Source organism: Strigops habroptila, chromosome 15, assembly GCF_004027225.2.
Source record: "Strigops habroptila isolate Jane chromosome 15, bStrHab1.2.pri, whole genome shotgun sequence".
Lineage (NCBI taxonomy): Eukaryota > Metazoa > Chordata > Aves > Psittaciformes > Psittacidae > Strigops > Strigops habroptila.
The window spans coordinates 10,259,393-10,278,118 of NC_044291.2; the positions used below are offsets into that span (position 1 = coordinate 10,259,393).

Genomic DNA, 18,726 nt, shown 5'->3' on the forward strand with positions numbered 1-18,726 from the left:
AAATCAATCTGCAGCCTAATGAGTATTCATAGAATCACAGAATACCAGGTATTGTGGAGTATACACCAGTGTTGTAGGGTCTCACTACATCCATAAAGGAGATGGAGTTACAGAAAACTGGGGGGGTGGGAGGCGTCCAGCCTAGGAGAAGAGCAGAGCTCTGCAAAAACACCTGAAGATGGAACAAGCAGGCAGAGAATGGAAAGAGACAGTGAAATAACTTCCTTGACAGGAGACAATGAGCCAGAACTGCTCTCATTACCGCGACCTGGGCAGAGATGGTTTTGTCACTAGGACAATTCACTGCACATCTGGGGTCAGTTCTTCCCACGCTGCTTTCTGGTACATAAACAAACAGAACCAAATCCCAGGGATGTGTAACCTGGTAGTACCCTTTTTACAACGTCCTTCCACAGACCTTGGTGCCATTATCCTGCTATCAGGTGCAGAGGAATTGTGGATGATATGTTTTATTAATAGAAGTGTTGAAACGTTAACCAAGCCAGATATTTTAGCCCTCCACTTCAGTGATTCACAGCCTCCCCTACAGACTTCTGCAAATCTTTCATCCAACAAGAAGCCACATAATGAAGGGAGAGAAATGACACCATCTGACAAACCCCAACTGCCCGAAGCAGCTCAGACACCCAAGAGTTTTAACCAAGCAGCTGAGCAAGACTTGTGATGAAACAGAGTGAGGCAACCCGTTCGCTCACGGGCCATTGCATAATGAAGATTACCAACCAGACTCCTGCTGTTAATCCAACCTCACAGCCATGAAATCATTCCCCAGCATTATTTAGTGTCAATTATTCACTCTGTGCCAACTGACTTGTCTTGTTCTCCAGCCGCCTGGGCACTAATGAGCACCACAGAGCAGCAGAGTTGTGTGGAGCAGCAGCACTGCCTTGCCCAGGATGCACTTACACAGATCTCATCGAACTTGCCGAACTCCAGCGTGCCGTAGCGGTCGATGGGCGGGCGGATGTACTCGCAGTAGTCGCTGTTCTTCACCATCTCCAGCTGCCGCACGCAGCACACGTACGCCAGGCGCGTCTGGATCTCAGCCATGTTCAGCACCTGCCAACCAGGCCACACACACCACTCAGAATTCCCATCTCGGAATATGGTCTCTATTCACACTGGAGACAAACAAAGTTATCTATCCGTTTGTTTTCTCACAGAAGCCTGGTGAAGCCTTCACACATCAGCACCTCCGGCTGCTTCCCAGGCTCCATACCCAACAGAAAAGGAACTGCCTTCAAACATACTGCTGCAGTTCAAGGTTGGACTGAGTCATTCATTCCAAGATATCGTGGTACCTTAAGAGGCAGACCTTTGCTGAGCTGAGAGGCACAGTGATCCTTCGAGGCACGCAGAAATCAGTGATGATCTCTACAGCACCAGGGCAGAGATTTCACAGGATGGTTGAGGTTGTCAGGGACCTCTCGAGATCAACCAGTCCAACCCCCCTGGCTCATGTAGGGTCAGCTGGGGCAGGTTGTCCAAGACCATGTCCAGCTGAGTTTTGAGTATCTCCACACACGGACACCCTACAATCTGCCTGGTTGGCCAGTGTTTCACCACCCCCAGTAAGAAATATTTTCTGATGTTCAGAAGGAATCCCGTGTTTCCACATGTGCTTATGGCCATTTGGACAGCTGTAATATTTCACTGAGTGCTACTGAGGCAGGATCTTCCTTTCCGCCCCCCCAAACACTCCCACAACAGTAGCAGTAATGTTAATTACTGGCCTAATGCTAAAAATGTCCCTAAATCAACAGTTCAGAGACACATAGAAACACTGAACTGGATGAAGTTACTACATTTATTGGTAAAATTAATAAATTCTGACTTTATCAAAATGTAATGCACCTCTAAGGAAAGGGTTCTTTGCTCTAACGATTGTATCATTCCCTTCCCAGACTGTGGCTCTACCTTCTCCCATCTCACTGCCATTCCTTTGGGCTGAGCTGTCTTCCTCCACGAGCAAGAGCTCAAACCCAAGACAGACAACGCTCTGTCACCAGCCTTGCTCCCTGAAAGAGCAAGGGGAAGCTTCCTGCTCTGTCCATAAAGCACCTGGATTTTAATGTAGCCTGTAATACCTTGACTTTCTCAGCCAGTGGATTCCACCTCTTCCAGAGCAGCCACCAGCCAGACAAGCAGTCGCCGTAGTTGGTGAGGTCGGTCTCATCCCGGCTCCCCACATCGATGGCAATCACCACCTTTGCGCCCGTGGACCGTGCAACATCAGCTGGGGAAAGAAGGTCCTATCAGTACCAGAGCTGCAACCCCGGCATTGCTCAGTCAAAGCACACATAGAACCACAGACTGGTTTGAGTTGGAAGAGACCTTAAAGCTCATCCGGTTCCAATCTCCTGCCACGGGCAGGGACACCTTCTACTAGAGCAGGTTGCTCCAAGCCCCTGTGTCCAACCTGGCCTTGAACACTGCCAGGGATGGGGCAGCCACAGCTTCTCTGGGCAAGAGGACCTACGCACTGCTAGGCAGTACATAACCCGATATCAAACCTACCCGGAGTGTCTCTGAACAGCCTCAGATATAAATATCTGCAGTGACTCTGCTGGAGACCATTCTCCCCTTGGGGAGGCTCCTGCCCTGCCCTATGTGCTCCATTTTAACGCCGAGATCCCAGCATGCTGCCTGCTCTGCACTGACCAAGCCCCTGTGCAACCTCAGGTGAGTTCCCATTGCCGAACTGCTGGGAACAGCCCCTCTGGGTATGTTTTGCCCCAGATCAGTGGGACGACCTGACTCTCTTACGCTGTCACCAGAACCCATGTGAAGGCAGCAGCACGGAGGAGGTGGGACACCCGCAGCTCGAGTCCACAGTTACACCGTGATGTATAGTGTGAAAGAACACACTGAAGCCACATTAATTCTACCTCGTGCAGCACATTTCTCACAAGAACAAAAGATCTGGGGACCTGTAGAAGGAATAAGTGGCCTTAAAGAGGAGTCAGCATTGCTGGGTCAACCCTGCAGATAGAAGGTAATGAAGGAGAGGAGGAGCACAGCGGATTTCAGTCTAAGAAAAGCTTTGGGATCCAAGAGGAAGATTCATATTTGAAAGTGAGAGAGAAATGAGGCAACACCTCCTACTTCAAGGTCAGGAAAAGGACTAGCTGCAGCTTTTGGATATGGGAAGTGCCAAGGGAGGGAAGAGAAGGACACATACCTCACAGAATCAGTGTATATTTTTTTCCACACCCCCTGAGTCCAAGATAGTTGCAGTTTCCAGAATAGTTACGCGTAGGAAAACCACAGCTCTGAGGAGCCAATTTGTTTAATTTAGGAACTTATTTAAATCAGATCTTTCTGTAACTTGCATTTCTATCCCTGGGCTCCTTCAGTCTATTGTGTCTTTTCCACGCAGTGTCACCTGCATGTGCACCCTTTGCCCTCTCCAATCTGTGCAGGTGGAAAGCATGGTTTGCAATTCCTCCTTTTCCTTACAGACACGGAGAATGTCAGATGGAGATTTTGGGTCTCTATTTTGTGTTATTTCCATTTCTTTGTTTTAAGCAAATAGATCCCTGATGGAAAAATAACACTCCTTATTTTCTTTATTGGGGAAAAAAATAAGGGGACAAAGGTTTGCAGGCTGGTTGATGGGCTCTGTTCTTCCCAGCTGATTTGGACACCTACCTGGAAGGTTGTTGATGTAGCCTCCATCCATCAAGAGGTGCCCATCCTTCGGGTCACAGAGAGGAGGCATATATCCAGAGAGGGACATGCTGGCACGGATGTATCTCCACAGAGAGCCTGCAGGAATGAGAGGGAGGGAATGGCAACAGCATTAAATACTGCCACAGAGGTGGGGTACGCTTTTGCACTCATGAAAATAATCAGGAGATAGAGGCTCTCCTGAGGATACTGTTAGAAAGTTATTAAAGCAGTTTATCATTTTCTATACCATAATCCTGGCAGGGCAAAAAACCCCCCACAAAACCCCAACACCAAAATCCCCACACAATTCAGACACCCTATGAGGCAAAGGCCTCAGAAACCACAGCTTTAAGCCCATGCCTCATGTTTATTGCCTTCAAGGAGATTTCAGCATATGCCAGCCTGCGGGGATCATCTTTAGTGCTTTGTTGAGCTCACACTGATAAGGAAAGGAAAAGGCTTCCCTGGGGAAAAAGGGATAGAATGAATAAGCAGCTCAAAGGGCAGCTAAAGCCATTATGTTCTACAGGGATCCACAAACCCCGGACATTTAGCAGAAGCTGAACATGAAAAATAGATGCTATAAAAGCCCCAAAAGTCTGTTTTCCCTGTTCTGCAATAACGAAGTATTTTCACTTGTAAAACCAGAGTAAGTGCACGGTGGAGATCTTATTTCTTCCTAGGACACTGCTGTTTATAGCACTGCGAAGCAGAACGTTATAATCCTTTAAGCTGGTAGAAACAGGAAGTTTAATCAAGCAGAAATTGATTGATCTGTTTTCTGTAAAACATTCAGCTTTAAGGCTCTTATTTCTTGATTTCTCTCAGCATCTGCATCAGCTGAATTGGGGTGACACTGCACTTCCAACGAGGCCAAGAGTTTTGTCTGAGAAGTGAATCTTTAAATTACCAAAATAAGTAAGACCCGCAGCCTTAGCTCACTTGTCAATAAGTAACTGCTTGGTGCTTCAATCAGCAGCTCCCTCCAGCAAACCAAGAATTGATCTTTTTTATTCTCTTTTATTTTTAAACATATGTAACAGTTCTGTTTAATTCTAACTCCTACTCTTTAGCACAGGTCAATACTAGCACATTTGGAGTTTATTATTAATAGTTTTAGTTGAATTGCAACTTCCACACAAGAAAAATGCTGACTTCTTGTTCTACACCCCACAGATGAAACCAAGATAGGAACTTGCAGCAGCTGAGAACTTACCATAGAATCACAGAGTGGTTTGTGTTGGAAGCGACCTTAAAGCTCATCCAGTTCCAAGCCCCTGCCACGGGCAGGGACACCTTCCACTAGAGCAGGTTGCTCCAACCTGACCTTGAACTTCCTTCCTCTCCTGTCAGTGAATCCTGGAGACATCCATAACCATTCTCCAACTGATTTCTATCCTTACATTAAACTTTCGCAGGGACAAGCAACTGGATGGGGTGAGTTTCCTGACCTCAACTGGCTTACCCTGCTGCAGAATGGAAACACAAAACCTCTGAGAAAGGTTAATCCTTTTTATGCTTGTTTTAGCTCCCTTGCTTGTCCTCAGTCACGAAAGCCCCAGTGTCAGAGTCATTTAACGGCAGGAATGGATAGGAGCTGAGCCAGCTCAAAAGATAAAACATCAGAGACCTGCCAGCAAAGGCTCCAGCTACCCAAAATACCTGGGGCACCTGGGAGCTTGTACTGCCTTCACTGAAGCCTGAGTCATGGCACAGTTACCCCAAATAGACAAAAGCTAAAGCAAGTGTCCCACAGGGCTGTCACCACGTCCTGGCAGCAGAGCAGGAGCTCAGATCTTTCTCCTCTGTTCAGTCAGTGAAGTGCATTACAGTTTTCCACCAGAGAAATAAAGAGGACTGGACACAAATAAGAATCCACCCCAGCCTCTGTTTCCATACGACTCTTTATTGGGAAAACAGCTTCATTTATGGGAATTTATATCTTAAAAAGGGTCTGATTTATGGCTAAAACACCTGCACTTAATGGGATGTTTTAAGGAAACAGAATGGTGTCAATGGACCCATTTTCTCTCTAATCAGTGAATAAGACATCTCGTTTCATTGCTTCCCAACAGCTCTGTTCCTTATTATCTGTGGACAACCACAGTTTGGTGCTCAGCAAGTAACAGAGAAGGGAGAAACAAAAGGAAAGGTGAATTTAAAGGCAAGGAAAACTCCAGGAGCAAGGGTGCCAGGGAAGTCTAAAGCATTACTTCAGGCCCGCTTGCACACTCACCGTCTGTGTGGACCCGCATTGCTGAGGCAGTGATGTCTGTTGTGATGGCAAAGTAAGGAATCCACAGGTCCTGCAACAGAGGAGGTCACAGTTTTACTACAGCTGTAACCTTGCACTTGAACTAAAGCCCATTTCTAACACAAACCAAAGCAACAACCTCTGGATTTATGACACAAACACCTGCATGGATGGAGAAAAACCTGTCAGCTCTGTGCTTGAGTTCATAAATTTGTTTCTAAGGCAAACATTAGAGCCAAGGCAGACAAAAATCCTTATTTCCTTTTTTTAATAGCAAGAAAGAATTGTTCCAGAAGACTCTCCAGCATCCAGAGCAGCACGGAAGCCTCATCACTCAGACTGAAACTCACCTTCTTTCTGATACCTGTTTTAGTTCCAGATGAAGTGTGGGGGTCTAATGGTAACTCTCATCTAGAGAGATCCCTGGGCTGCTTATTGCTGGAGGACAACATGAAGGGAAGTCTCACCTTTATATATTCGGTTCTTACCTAGGTCACTAAATACCTGCTGCTTTTGGCCTCCCCTGAAGACATGGCACAAAGATAGAAAGAGCTTTGATCTCATCCAGTAATGGCCATTCTTGCACTTCACCCGACTGTTTCCACTCGAGGTGGTGTTGATCCACTACACAGAGTAAGTCTTCCAGAATCAAATTCACCGTGGATGAGCATGCAATTACTTAGCTCCCTCCAGCCCCAGCCTAGGACTGTAACAGGCACTATCTCCCTTGCCTCAGCTCAAGACAAAGAGGGAACAATGTGAGTCATGATGGCCTTTTGACCAAAGGACGTTCTATTTGTACCTCGTGGGGATGAAGCTAGGGATCATTTCAGCAGCAGAGGCAGAGCGATGCTGCTGAGACCTAAAGTGCCTCGAGCCAAAGAGGACAACACAAAGCACTGCAGCATTCCCTACAGGAACAAAGGATCCTGCAAGGTTAATCTTCAAGAAGACCCCAGGAGCTGCTTGAGATACTGCAGGGTGAAAGAGCAGTGAGGAGTGTGGTACATAAGGAGGAGGATGATACAGAAAGAGAATGGCCATGCTAAGTGCTTTACGAGTTTATTCAACAGCCAAACCAACAATCCTGGCAAGGGATGTTCCCATTTGTGTTTCACCCGTGTCTGTACTCACATCCCACCAGTTGGAAAACTGCACGGGAGGTGACCTCCCAACTGGCCAGGAGTTTGTCAGAGAGAGGACAGTTTTGGGAAGTCCCCATGGTGTTTAATGAAAGGGTAGCCTGCAAAGGGCCAGGAGGAGAACCTGTTTGAGCAAATGGAGCTTATGCCCAGAGAACAACAGCTGAAAGATCTCTGTCAATCAGCAAAGCTGAATGAAGACTGAAGAGGTAAAACTGCCTTCCCATGCAGCCAGCCTCTTTGTTCATGGGACAAGGTGTCTGGGACTTCTCCAGCACAGCTCTGATGTGCTCTGAACTCAAACCAAACATGGGTTTGGACTCCAGCTACCACCATGAGCTAAGAAGCACTCCCTCAATGGCCAGGTTGCGTCTCCGGTGGAAGTTTCTGTGCTCTTCAATTCAAAAAGGCTTTTTTCCTAGTGAGTTTAATCTCTTAAGCAGCTCTGCAAAGATGGTGGAATTGGGGAGGACTAACAGATGCTGCACAAGTATTACAACCCATCTGCTATAAATGCCATGGGAAGGCGGATGAATAAAGTGTGACTACGAGAGTATTAGGGGTGCCTCTCCATGCTAAAGATATTCTGATGATTGCAGATCTCAGTGCATCAACCACATTTTAAGCAAAAATAGGGGAACAGGGAAAAAAGTCTGTCTTCCTTTCAAATTCATGCAGACACGTGCACGAAGGAAACTAAAGCAAGACCTATCACGCAGTAATGAAAACTGTGTTTCTCAGATATCATTCAATTTCTTTTGAGGACAGAGCATTATTCAAGTCTGAAGCACGACTTGATAAAAGAATTTTCTGATTCCTCACACCTGAGCCTCCAGCTGAGATGACATGCAAGAGCACTTTGTGCTTCCAGCATGGGGGATAAGATTTCCAGAGCTTGGTGCTCTCTCATAAGGATGGGTAATTTCAGGGGAAAATACGTGTGTTTCTTGTGAAATCTCTTTCAATCCCTGCCCTGGATCCCCGTGTGCTTTCCTGAGGAACTGGTGCAGGCTGAGCTCTTCTGGAGGAGCTCCTTTGGCTGACATCTGCAGCAGCAGCCACGGGGGTGGCTGGTAACCAGGGCTACCCCCAGCCAGCGTGCCGGGAACCAGGAGCCTCCTACATTCCACAGGCTGCTGGAGAGCAAACTGAGGAGAAAATGGAACCCCCTGTTCAATGTCAGAAATAACAGTTCAACGTAAGTGCTGCTGCTGCAGGAGAGGGATGAGGGCACGCACGAGACGTGCAGGAGTGCCGCCTCACAGCCACGGGGAGCAAAAAGGAGGATCTGGCACAGTGCTTCCTGATTTTAAGCTTTTGTAAAGACACAAGGGCCAAAGCCCACCCCAGCATCTTGGGGTTCAGCCCTGGTCACTGTGGATGCTCTCAGGAAAGGGCAGTTGTGGCCAAGCATCCAAACACAACCTGTTTGTAAGGCTATAATTAACTCTTATTACTATGTATTTCCAGTTGGAAATCATTGCTAAACACCCCCCTCCAAAACCACTCCATCTACTGAGAGAAGATGGATGTTTCCAGTTTGGATGCTTTGAAATAATGCTTTAAGAAAACATTTGCTCAAGGCTGAATGCGTCCGAGATCAGCTTCTGTGACTTTCTAAGTCACCCTTTACACTTGGGCAGCTTTCAATTTCCATCTGTCTAGTGACATGGTTAGTTACCCTGTGCTGATAACACAAGTTGCAATGGAGGAGTAACTGCCTCCTTCCCTGAGGTGCTACCCGGCATTTCTCTTTCTTTATCTGATGGAAGTTTTTCAACGTGAGGAAATCCTCAAGCACAGACTGAAGGGTTTTGACTGAAGGATCAGCACATGCCCACAAAGATGCTCATGGCCAGGCTGGACAGGGCCTGCTCTAGTGGAAGGTGTCCCTGCCCGTGGCAGGGGTTTGGAACTGGATGAGCTTTAAAGCCCATTCCAACCCAAATGAGTCTGTGATTCTGTGACACTGCCGCATGCCTTGGGACTGGATTTCTCTTGGACAAAACATTCCTGTGACTGCAAGGTTAGAACAGATCATACAACTACAGCTGTAACAATCATAAGGAAGGAATCTGCTGCATCTTGAAGGCCAGTACAATAAACTGACTGCTGAAATCAAAAGCAGTGATGGGGCGAGCAAGGAAAGCTGGGGCCAACTAAGCTCAGCGATTCTCTTCCATTTTGTCACTCCCTCCCTCTCAAAGCTCTGCTTGGTGTTATCCTACAGCCTCACACTGCAATATACCACCTGCAATTCACACCACGTTACCCAAGAGGAGACCACACTTCCCACCACCGAGAAGGTCTGGGGGCTTTGCACGGCAGCTCCTCGGCTGCCTCAGTCATCGGACAATCACATGTTTGCCTACCAGGCACTGCTGAAACCAAAGATAGGAGCTGAAGGGCTTCAGGAAGGAACACACCTGATCAAAGAGCTGACAGAGTGGGGCTGGTGCTGCCCAACAACAAAACAAAAATAATTCCAGCCTCAGAAGGATTTATCACTCTCAAACCTGCTTGTTTCCAGCCCCACTCTGCACAGCAAGATGCTATTTTAAGCCACGTGATGATTAATCACTTTCATACTTGCATTTAAGCAGGGAATGTTTTAGATTATTTTTAATAAATGTATTTGAAGCAGATCTATTTTACATGATTTTATTAAATATATTTGAAGCTCTGGTTTCTTGGCAGAAAATTACCAAGGATGGATTGGACAGGGCTTGGAGCAACCTGCTCTAGTGGAAGATGTCCCTGCCCGTGGCAGGGGGTTGGAACGAGATGAGCTTTAAGGTCTCTTCCAACCCAAACCAGTCTGGGATTCTGTGTTTCTATAAGTATATAGAGTGTTAATTTTCCACTTAATCTTTATCACAAGGATTCCAAGCACAGGAATAATTTGCTTAAAACTGCAAATGAGGTAAGATTGCAGGACTTGGTGAGCTAGGAAGGCAACCATTGATAACATGCTTTATGAATTGCTACTGCTGAGGGATGGAGGGTAGGTGGGATTCTGAGGGTGGCCATCAGCTCAGGCACACCACACAAGTAGCAATTACGGAAAGGTCACCAATGCAAAACAGGAACCAAAATACTTGGATGCTATTGCAGTTTTCAATGGGCTGTTCATTAAAATTCACTCTAGCTTAAAACATAAAAATTCAAGTAAAAAGAAAGCCAAACCCATCGCTACCCTCTTCAAGACCTTCTGCTGTGCCCTAAGGGTCTCTGAGGCCTGATTTGCAGAATAACAATGATAAAACAGTCTGAGCAATTCTACTTTAGTGACACAATTTTAACTTCTGCTCTCAGACAACAGGACCCTTTTGTCAAAGAGAACAGAGGGAGCTACAAATAATCTACTCCTTGCATTTTCTAAATCCACCAAAATCATAGAGTCATGGAATAGTTTGGGTTGGAAGGGACCTTAAAGCTCCTCCAGTTCCAGCCCCCTGCCACGGGCAGGGACACCTTCCACTAGAGCAGGTTGCTCCAAGCCCCTGTGTCCAACCTGAGCTTGAACACTGCCAGGGATGGGGCAGCCACAGCTTTTCTGGGCAACCTGTGCCAGCGCCTCAGCACTCTCACAGGCTCCTTCCTATATTCATGTAACACCACAGTCCCAGTTTTCACATGTTTTCAGTCATCCCACAGCCCCGTATCTCACATTAGCATGGAAGAAAGCTATTTCTGCTGCAACAGAACACAGTGGCATCACTTACTGTGCAGGAAGTGAACAAGCAACCTACCTCTATCTGCTTATCTTTGAAGATGTTGTTGATGCTGTTGTTAAAAGCCGCTCCCGAAAACATAGAGGTTATTGGGTATGTCAAGTCCAGAATAGTCTTAAACACAGAGTTTATAACCTAACAAGAAAAAAAGAAAAGCCATTTGAAAGGTAAATATATGCAAGAATCCACATTAATGCAGGCATTAAGGTATGCAATTGGAGAGACATCGTATTCCAGATCCTACAGCCAACATGTTGGAAGCATTGCCATTGCAAGTGCAAAGTTATCAAGGGGACAGAAAAACAACTACGAAACCTACAACCAGTAACACCTTCTTACTTACCTTCTGGTTTATGGTGCCATAAATTTAACCCAAAAAGCAGCAAACCCTGTGGCCAGTTTGCAATAAGGCTGTGGAAGAAATTAAATTCACTTTGCTTCCCTTCTACCCATAAATCAAAGCATTGCTCTACATAAGCATGCACAGACACACGTTTCTGCCTTAAAAAATGCACACGAACAGTACAGTTTAATTCTTGATTTCTTATTTTTTTAATAACAAAAAGATATTATTAGTTATCTCCCCCTTCATCATTATTTCCACAGTTCACTGGTGGAAAGGAAATCCTAAATCTGTAATATTGGAATCTCTATCTTTGCATCTCTCATTTCTGGATCACACCTAATTTTAATTCCGGTCTTAAATCTTTTATCTGCCTCAGTGTAAGCACTTACAGAAACATGTATGTGATTCTCTAGGACTGCAACAAGGTGAAGTCAGTCCCATGTTAAACAGCTTTAAACACACTGTTTGTGAATCAGTGTCTGTTATTTGTCATTCCCGGAGGGAGTTGTGCCCTTCACCTGCTGCTTGGCAGCCAGCATTTGGATACTGCGAACGGCACCCTACCCAAGGTAGACAAATTAGATCATGGTAGGGTTCTTCAAGCACTATAGATACCTGTTGTATCACACACCACCAGCAGGCACTGTCAAATGTCTCTCTTCTAAACACACATACACTGTAATTAAGCTTTCATGGATTCTGGGTTCTTTTAATCCCATTTCAATTGCATCACATCTGTGCACTACCCTACAAGATAAAATGATAAAAATACCTAAACTCTACAGCATTGAGGCTGCTGTATTTGTCCCATAACCACGCTACTGGCCTCAAATCCTAGTAAATCCTAACAAAATTCAATGCCTAATATATATATATATTACATCATACTCGGTTAAAAACTCATGAAGTTCAACAAGACCAAGTGCAAGGTCTTGAACCAGGGTCAGGGCAATTCCAAGCACAAACACAGGCTGAGGAGAGAGGGGATGGAGTTACCCTGAGGAGAAGAACTTGGGGGCGTTGGTTGACAAGAAGCTCCCCATGACCCGGCTTCAGTGCATGCTTGAGCCCAGAACCCCCCTGTGTGCTGGGCTGCACCCCCAGAACGTGAGCAGCAGAACTCCCCCTCTGCTGCGCTCTGGGGAGACCCCCCCTGCAGTCCTGGTCCAGCTCTGGGGCAACAGCACAAGAGGGACGTGGAGCTGCTGGAGCGAGTCCAGAGGAGGCCCCGGAGCTGCTGCGAGGGACAGGACAAGGGGAATGGCTTTAACCTGCCAGAGGGGAGATCGAGATGAGCTCTTCCCTGTGAGGGTGCTGAGGCGCTGGCACAGGGTGCCCAGAGAAGCTGTGACTTCCATGCAATGGAAGACCAAAGAACCACAATTAACTAATGTGCAATTAAATAGGGTTTCACTGGACGAAATATTTCTATTAGATGTGGTATCTTCTCTCTCTACATGTTCTCTACAATTTCACAAACAACAGACAACACAGCATCATACCCAGGCAGAGACCTACAGCACGAGACAGCCTCTGACCCTGCAGCCTAGTAAGGCATCTGTGATCAACATCTGGCCTTGGCTTTACTCTAGCAATGACTTAAAGAAGAGCAGGATTAGCCTACATTGTTATGTCCAGCTGCTTTTAAATATATATTAGATATCTGCCCAGAGAATACATGTCCAAGTATTAAAAAAGATCCTTAAAAACAAACATATAAACAGGAAACGTAGGAGAATGTAAAAGCCTAAGCACAAAACCCATTATGAACCTGTCACCTTCATTCACATCTTCATGTTGGGTTCTGAGGGGGTGAGGACAGTGTGCCAACCTAACTATAGACATGCTACCCACAGCGTCAGAGTTAAATGGAATTAGGTTTGTACTTAAAATAGGGATTTGGTCTCTGACATCACTTAGAATGATTAAATCAGGGAAAGGCATTTACAGAAAGTTCTTTATTTAATACCAAAGAAAAATCTCTCCAACTCGGCACCAAACATTGGGCCATCCTTGTTGCAAATGATCTTTATAATGCTGAGCCTCTACATTTTCCCTCAATTAATGCTTGCAGTAATATTGTACATGAACAAAATACTTTTAATTAACAGTTATTTCTTAATATTCTCATTTCTCATAACTAGAAGATGCCCTTTTAGCAAACTCTGATGGCCAACAGCCTCCCTCTGCCTTCCAAGAATAGCTGCTACCACCTACTGCTCTCAAGATAAATCAAGTTAAAGATCACCCTTTGGAAAGGCAGCCAGAGCCTCCTGGCTTCCGCTTCCCCTCAGACTTCTCTGCTAAACAACAGCACAAGGACCAACACCGGTGTCCCCATGAACAACGCAGCTCCAGTCCCCTATAGCACCATGATGGGAAGTCCAGCTCGGCCATAGGGCATCTCTACCAGTTCTCTTGAGAAGGAGCAGCTACTTCAAAATTCTTAATTAACTTCTCATGAACTTTCATTTCTACAGCTCTGCTGCACAAGTGAGCTTTCTTTCTAAAGAGATCACCTTCAACCCTATTATTGTTAAAAGCCGCCCTGTGGTAAAAGGCAACTTCAGCAAGAAACTGATGAAGGCAAACTCGCATGATGCTGGGCTGCACCCCCAGAGCAGCAGGTTGAGGGAGGGGATTCTCCCTCTAAGGGGAGACCTTAGAACAGCTCCAGTGCCTAAAGGGCTCGACAAGAAAGCTCAGAGCCTGCAGCAACCTGCTCTAGTGGAAGGTGTCCCTGCCCGTGGCACAGGAGTTGGAACTGGATGAGCTTTAAGGTCCCTTCCAACACAAACCAGTCTGGGATTCTATGACTCTGTGATGATGACAAAACAAACCCTGAATTATAATCTCTGGCTATGTTACTATTTGATGCAGAATGGTGCTAAACTGGTGTTAAAAACCAGGATAATCCCAGGATTTTAAAGTCTTCCAGAGTATAAGATAAAGCCAGGGTAGGGGAAAACTTGTTGCAAGAACAAAAATTTAAAACAGCAAAACAGATTAAATATTTTTAAACCACTAGAGATGGCCTCAAGAATTCCCTGTGGTGCCTTTTCAGTGAAACCAGCAAAGGAATTCACAAAGAGAAAAATGTTAAAGACAAAAGCCAAAGCATAACTCAGGCCAACAGATTAACAGCACCACAGGGACAGATTTATCCCAAGGGCAGGAATTACAGATAATGGAAGCTCAGATTTAAATGTAAACTATTAAGAAATCTAAGAGCTGAAGAAAATGATAATTAATCCATCTGAGAAACTGCAGCCATCTCAGAGTTGGGTAAAGCAGAGAACCAGGCAACTAACTGCATGTTCCAAATCAGATTCACGTGTTCTGAGCCTGTAGCATCAACGTGCCATCTGCACGGGCATCAGTTGATGTGATGGCCCCAGGTAGAGGCAGGATGGTTTGGTGCCTTCGCTGGGCATTTCAAAGCAACAGGCATGTTTGGATTTTGCAATGCAGCCCTTTATGTGAATTTCCCAAAGTATAATGCTTGATTTGGGGTTAATTTTAACACCTCAACTAATACAACTGCAATGGTAAATATGAACCATCAGGCCTTATCACTACATGAAATAGATTTTTCCTGTACCTCTTGACAGAACAAATGTTTAAGATTTAACAAAAACACACCCAGTACGTTTGTCTCCTGTGGTTAATAATTTCACATACAGGATTCCAGCTGAAAGACAACCAGAGGGAACCCTTCAGCTGGCTTACAAAGGAAAAGCAATCTGCCCTGGTTTAATCTTTGCAAGCAGTGAATAAAAGTTCCTAAATGGGTTGATGAAGTTTTAGGGATGCAATTGAAGAGCCCCAGGGTGCTGCTGAGTGCCCGTCTCAAGCACTAGCAGGCTGGAGGACACCTAAAGCAGGTTCACAGCTCATCAACCCAATTGAAGAGACAACATATGCACATTCATTAGTGGGCAATCTGTAACGAGCCTCTTCTTTATTTAGGATTCACTGTGTGCTTTAAAGCTGCTTTAGCCCATCTTACCTCTTGCTGTGGCTGATCTGGTGTTAAGGCACAGAAACCAAGATTCCCTTCACCTGGGGACCAGTTTATTTGGTGGGTCTCCTCTAGCCAGGAGGTATCTTTCCCGTAATATCCTGCCTGCCCTTCATGCCAACCTAGTTTGGCAACGTTTGCCTGGTATTTGTTGGCAGGGATCTGTCCTTGTAGCTGTTGTCACACAGGAACAGTGTGGGATGCAAAGAGCATTACAGAACACTGCACCTCCTAACGATGCGCTCTGACATCCTCAGAGAAAGGACCTTTGTGGTCCCTGTCAGGTGGGCATCACACCCTTCCCCACCACCCCTTCTGCTGAACCACGCTCCCAAGCCATGCTCAGCCTGCACTAGGTCGAACACAGGCACAGGCATCATGCTGCTTTGGCAAAGAACAGCTTTTTTCCCCCTCAAAAAAAACAGTTATAAGGGATAAAGAAGAGTACAAGGATCCAGTCTAACAGCAGCTTGGTCTGCCCCAGCTGAGGCTGATGGTTCCCCCCTGCCCTGGGCTGGTACTGCTGCCTTTGCAGGGAGCAGCTCGAGGAGCTGAGCTGGCAGAAACAGTGTGACAGGGAAAATAAACCCAAGATTAGTTTTTGGCTAGATCAGCTCATTAAACCACAGAATGTCCCAGTGTGCAAACACTAGAGCAGTGTTAGGGAGAGGCAGAACCCCATGACTGCGACCTCAGAACCCCCCATCTATTTTAGCTGTTGTGCATTCACAGACAGCAAATGACTGCAGCATCCTACTCACCAATTCTTAATTCCATTCTGGGAAGCTTTTAGCTCCACATTCCTATGACCATATTCCCTCCAACAGTAGAACATTCCATTCCTTGGGAAATATTTATCATTAAAATATTAATTCTTCAATTAAAAAGATAAAGAAAACCCAACAATGTGCAAACATGAAAGCTTTTGAGTGCTTGATTTGCTGGTTAAACACAGGTACGGAGGGCACACAGAGGCAATACATAATAAATAGCCTGACCGGTAATTTCATACCTCTCTGTATTTTGATAAAAGAGTCATTTATTTCTTTCCTGCTTCATTAGGTCCAAAAAACACATCCCATTAAAAACATCCCTTCTCCCAGCCCCAAGTGTACAACCAGAGATATGCCTATTGCTAAAAATACCAAAAAGAGAAATAACCGCAGGACATTTACTTTGATGGATAGCAAAATAAATTAAAAACCATCAGAGTTATCTAATCTATCACAATGAAGACATTTCAAAACCCCCACAGGCTAAGAACGCCAGGCTGCAAGGCTCTGCACAAAGAGCACTCAGCACTCACCTTCCCCAGCAACAGCTCACAAGCTTTAGAGGAGCAGAATCAGCAGCTCTCGTGGCACAGAGCGCTCTGGCCTTTGGGCATAACGTTGGCTTAATGAAGGATGGTCCCCAGAGCAGCTCCTGCCCAGCAGCTGCTTCCTGCTGTGGTCCTGGCCATCAGCAATGCTGCTCTGCAGGACAGCAAAAACGGGCCTGCAACTCGTGGACACTGGGAATGTGCGGCTTAGCTGATGGATTTGTCACCTCACTCGTGCTCAGCCCCTTCAGATGGATGTCATAGAATCCCAGACTGGTTTGTGTTGGAAGGGACCTTAAAGCTCCTCCAGTTCCAACCCCCTGCCACGGGCAGGGACACCTTCCACTAGAGCAGGTTGCTCCAAGCCCCTGTGTCCAACCTGGCCTTGAACACTGCCAGAGATGGGGCAGCCACAGCTTCTCTGGGCACCCTGTGCCAGCGCCTCAGCACCCTCACAGGGAAGAGCTTCTGCCTAAGAGCTCATCTCAATCTCCCCTCTGGCAGGTTAAAGCCATTCCCCTTGGCCTGTCCCTACAGGCCCTTGTCCAAAGCCCTTCTCCAGGTTTCCTGGAGCCCCTTTAGGCACTGGAGCTGCTCTAAGGTCTCCCCTTCAGGAGCCTTCTCTTCTCCAGGCTGCCCCAGCCCAGCTCTCTCAGCCTGGCTCCAGAGCAGAGCTGCTCCAGCCCTTGCAGCAGCTCCGGGGCCTCCTCTGGCCTCGCTCCAGCAGCTCCACGTCCCTCTGGTGCTGTTGCCCCAGAGCTGGATCAGGACTGCAGGGGGGGTCTCCCCAGAGCGCAACAGAGGAGGAGAATCCCCTCCCTTGACCTGCTGTCCTGTGAATCCCCAAAGCTCCCTGACATTACCACAGAAGTGGTCCCCAGTGAAAAGAGCCACTCTCCTCGATGAGCCTACAGTTGCTGCAACACAATATGAGGGAAAATAACTCAGAAGAGCCAGTGTTAAAAAGATTTATAATCCCTCAATTTACTTTGTACATTAGCTGTGATCTGACCTGGAGTGAGGGTTTTCAGGGCTTTCTGCAGTTTACACAGCAACTGTTTTGCTGGTCAGTGCTGTTAACAGTGGAAAGAGCTTCAAACAGAACAGTCTTCTCTATTTTCATTCTCAAACCCTGAACAATTTGTGGTTTGAATGTGGAGCTGCCAAACTTGCCAGAACACTCACAATAAACCTCAAGAAAATCCATTCTTCATTAAGAAGATGAGATGTTTGCTCTAACAGAGGTCATCAACCTCTCCTCCAGTGACTTACTTGCAGATTTCAAGGTTCCAATACGTGAAACAGCCCAAGGCTGGGCCATAACCTGTCTCTTCCTTTGTGAAACGTTCTCTGAGCTTTGCAATTTGTGTTCAAAAAGTTAATCAATAGGTTAAATTTCTTCATTTAATCTTTAACGATCCCTGCGTGATTCCACATTAGGCTGGCCAACTTGAGAGCTGCCATGATGGAAACGAAGCAGCTTCAATGGGAGCACAGTGCTGAGAAGCCCAGAAAGGAGCATTTCTAGCTCTCATCACTCCCTGTGCAGAAGAGATCTGACAAGTTCACAGGCAAGAGGAGATAATCCTCTGGACAAGTGCACAGAGGAAAATTCCATCGCTGTAGCCTAACCAGGAGCAAGGGAGGGAAGGCAGTGAGGCACGGAAAACACTGCAGGGAGGGATCACCACGTGCTCATCCTGCTCAGCCGCATTTGGAAGTGACCAATGTGGGAAATAAGGAGTCCAAGGTTAAATGGATGTCTGATACAATTCAGTACAGTTGCTTTTATGTCCTGATTCTCAAGCCTCCTCCAGTTTTGTGACTCCAGCAAACTGCTCTGTATCATAAACAGTTTCTGGGTTGGGTGCCTCACAACCCAGCCAGGCACAGGCTGTTCTTACATAAAAAGCACCAAAATCCACATTCTTCTAGCAAACAGTGACAGGGAGGTGAAACAGTGCCCCATGGTCCTCTGCCCACCAGGACAGCATGAACATGCTGCAGCCTCAGTAAGTATTTTAATGCCCTGGACTATCTGGCTTGCAAAGTGGTACCATACAGTAGATTTCATCTCAAAGCCATGGTGGATTAGAAGACACCTGGGGAAAATAAGCAGTACTCACATGCCAACTGCAGACTCCTAAACCTCAAGATTTAAGCACACCCAGAGCTTAATCTAATTTAGAAAATTCCCTTTCAATACGAAAACCAA

The 18,726-nt window shown here is 46.2% G+C and overlaps 1 protein-coding gene across 1 annotated transcript in view; it reads right to left on the bottom strand.

Moving 5' to 3' along the window:
- Positions 1 to 18,726, bottom strand: part of PNPLA7 (patatin like phospholipase domain containing 7) — a 125,517-nt gene that overhangs the window by 15,594 nt on the left and 91,197 nt on the right. Inside the window, exons 28-32 of the mRNA XM_030507443.2 lie at positions 10,842 to 10,958; positions 5,930 to 5,999; positions 3,673 to 3,789; positions 2,109 to 2,257; positions 928 to 1,080 (exon numbers count right to left, since the gene is read on the bottom strand). Of these exons, the coding sequence (XP_030363303.1) occupies positions 928 to 1,080; positions 2,109 to 2,257; positions 3,673 to 3,789; positions 5,930 to 5,999; positions 10,842 to 10,958 (606 nt within the window). The remainder of the gene's footprint in view (positions 1 to 927; positions 1,081 to 2,108; positions 2,258 to 3,672; positions 3,790 to 5,929; positions 6,000 to 10,841; positions 10,959 to 18,726) is intronic.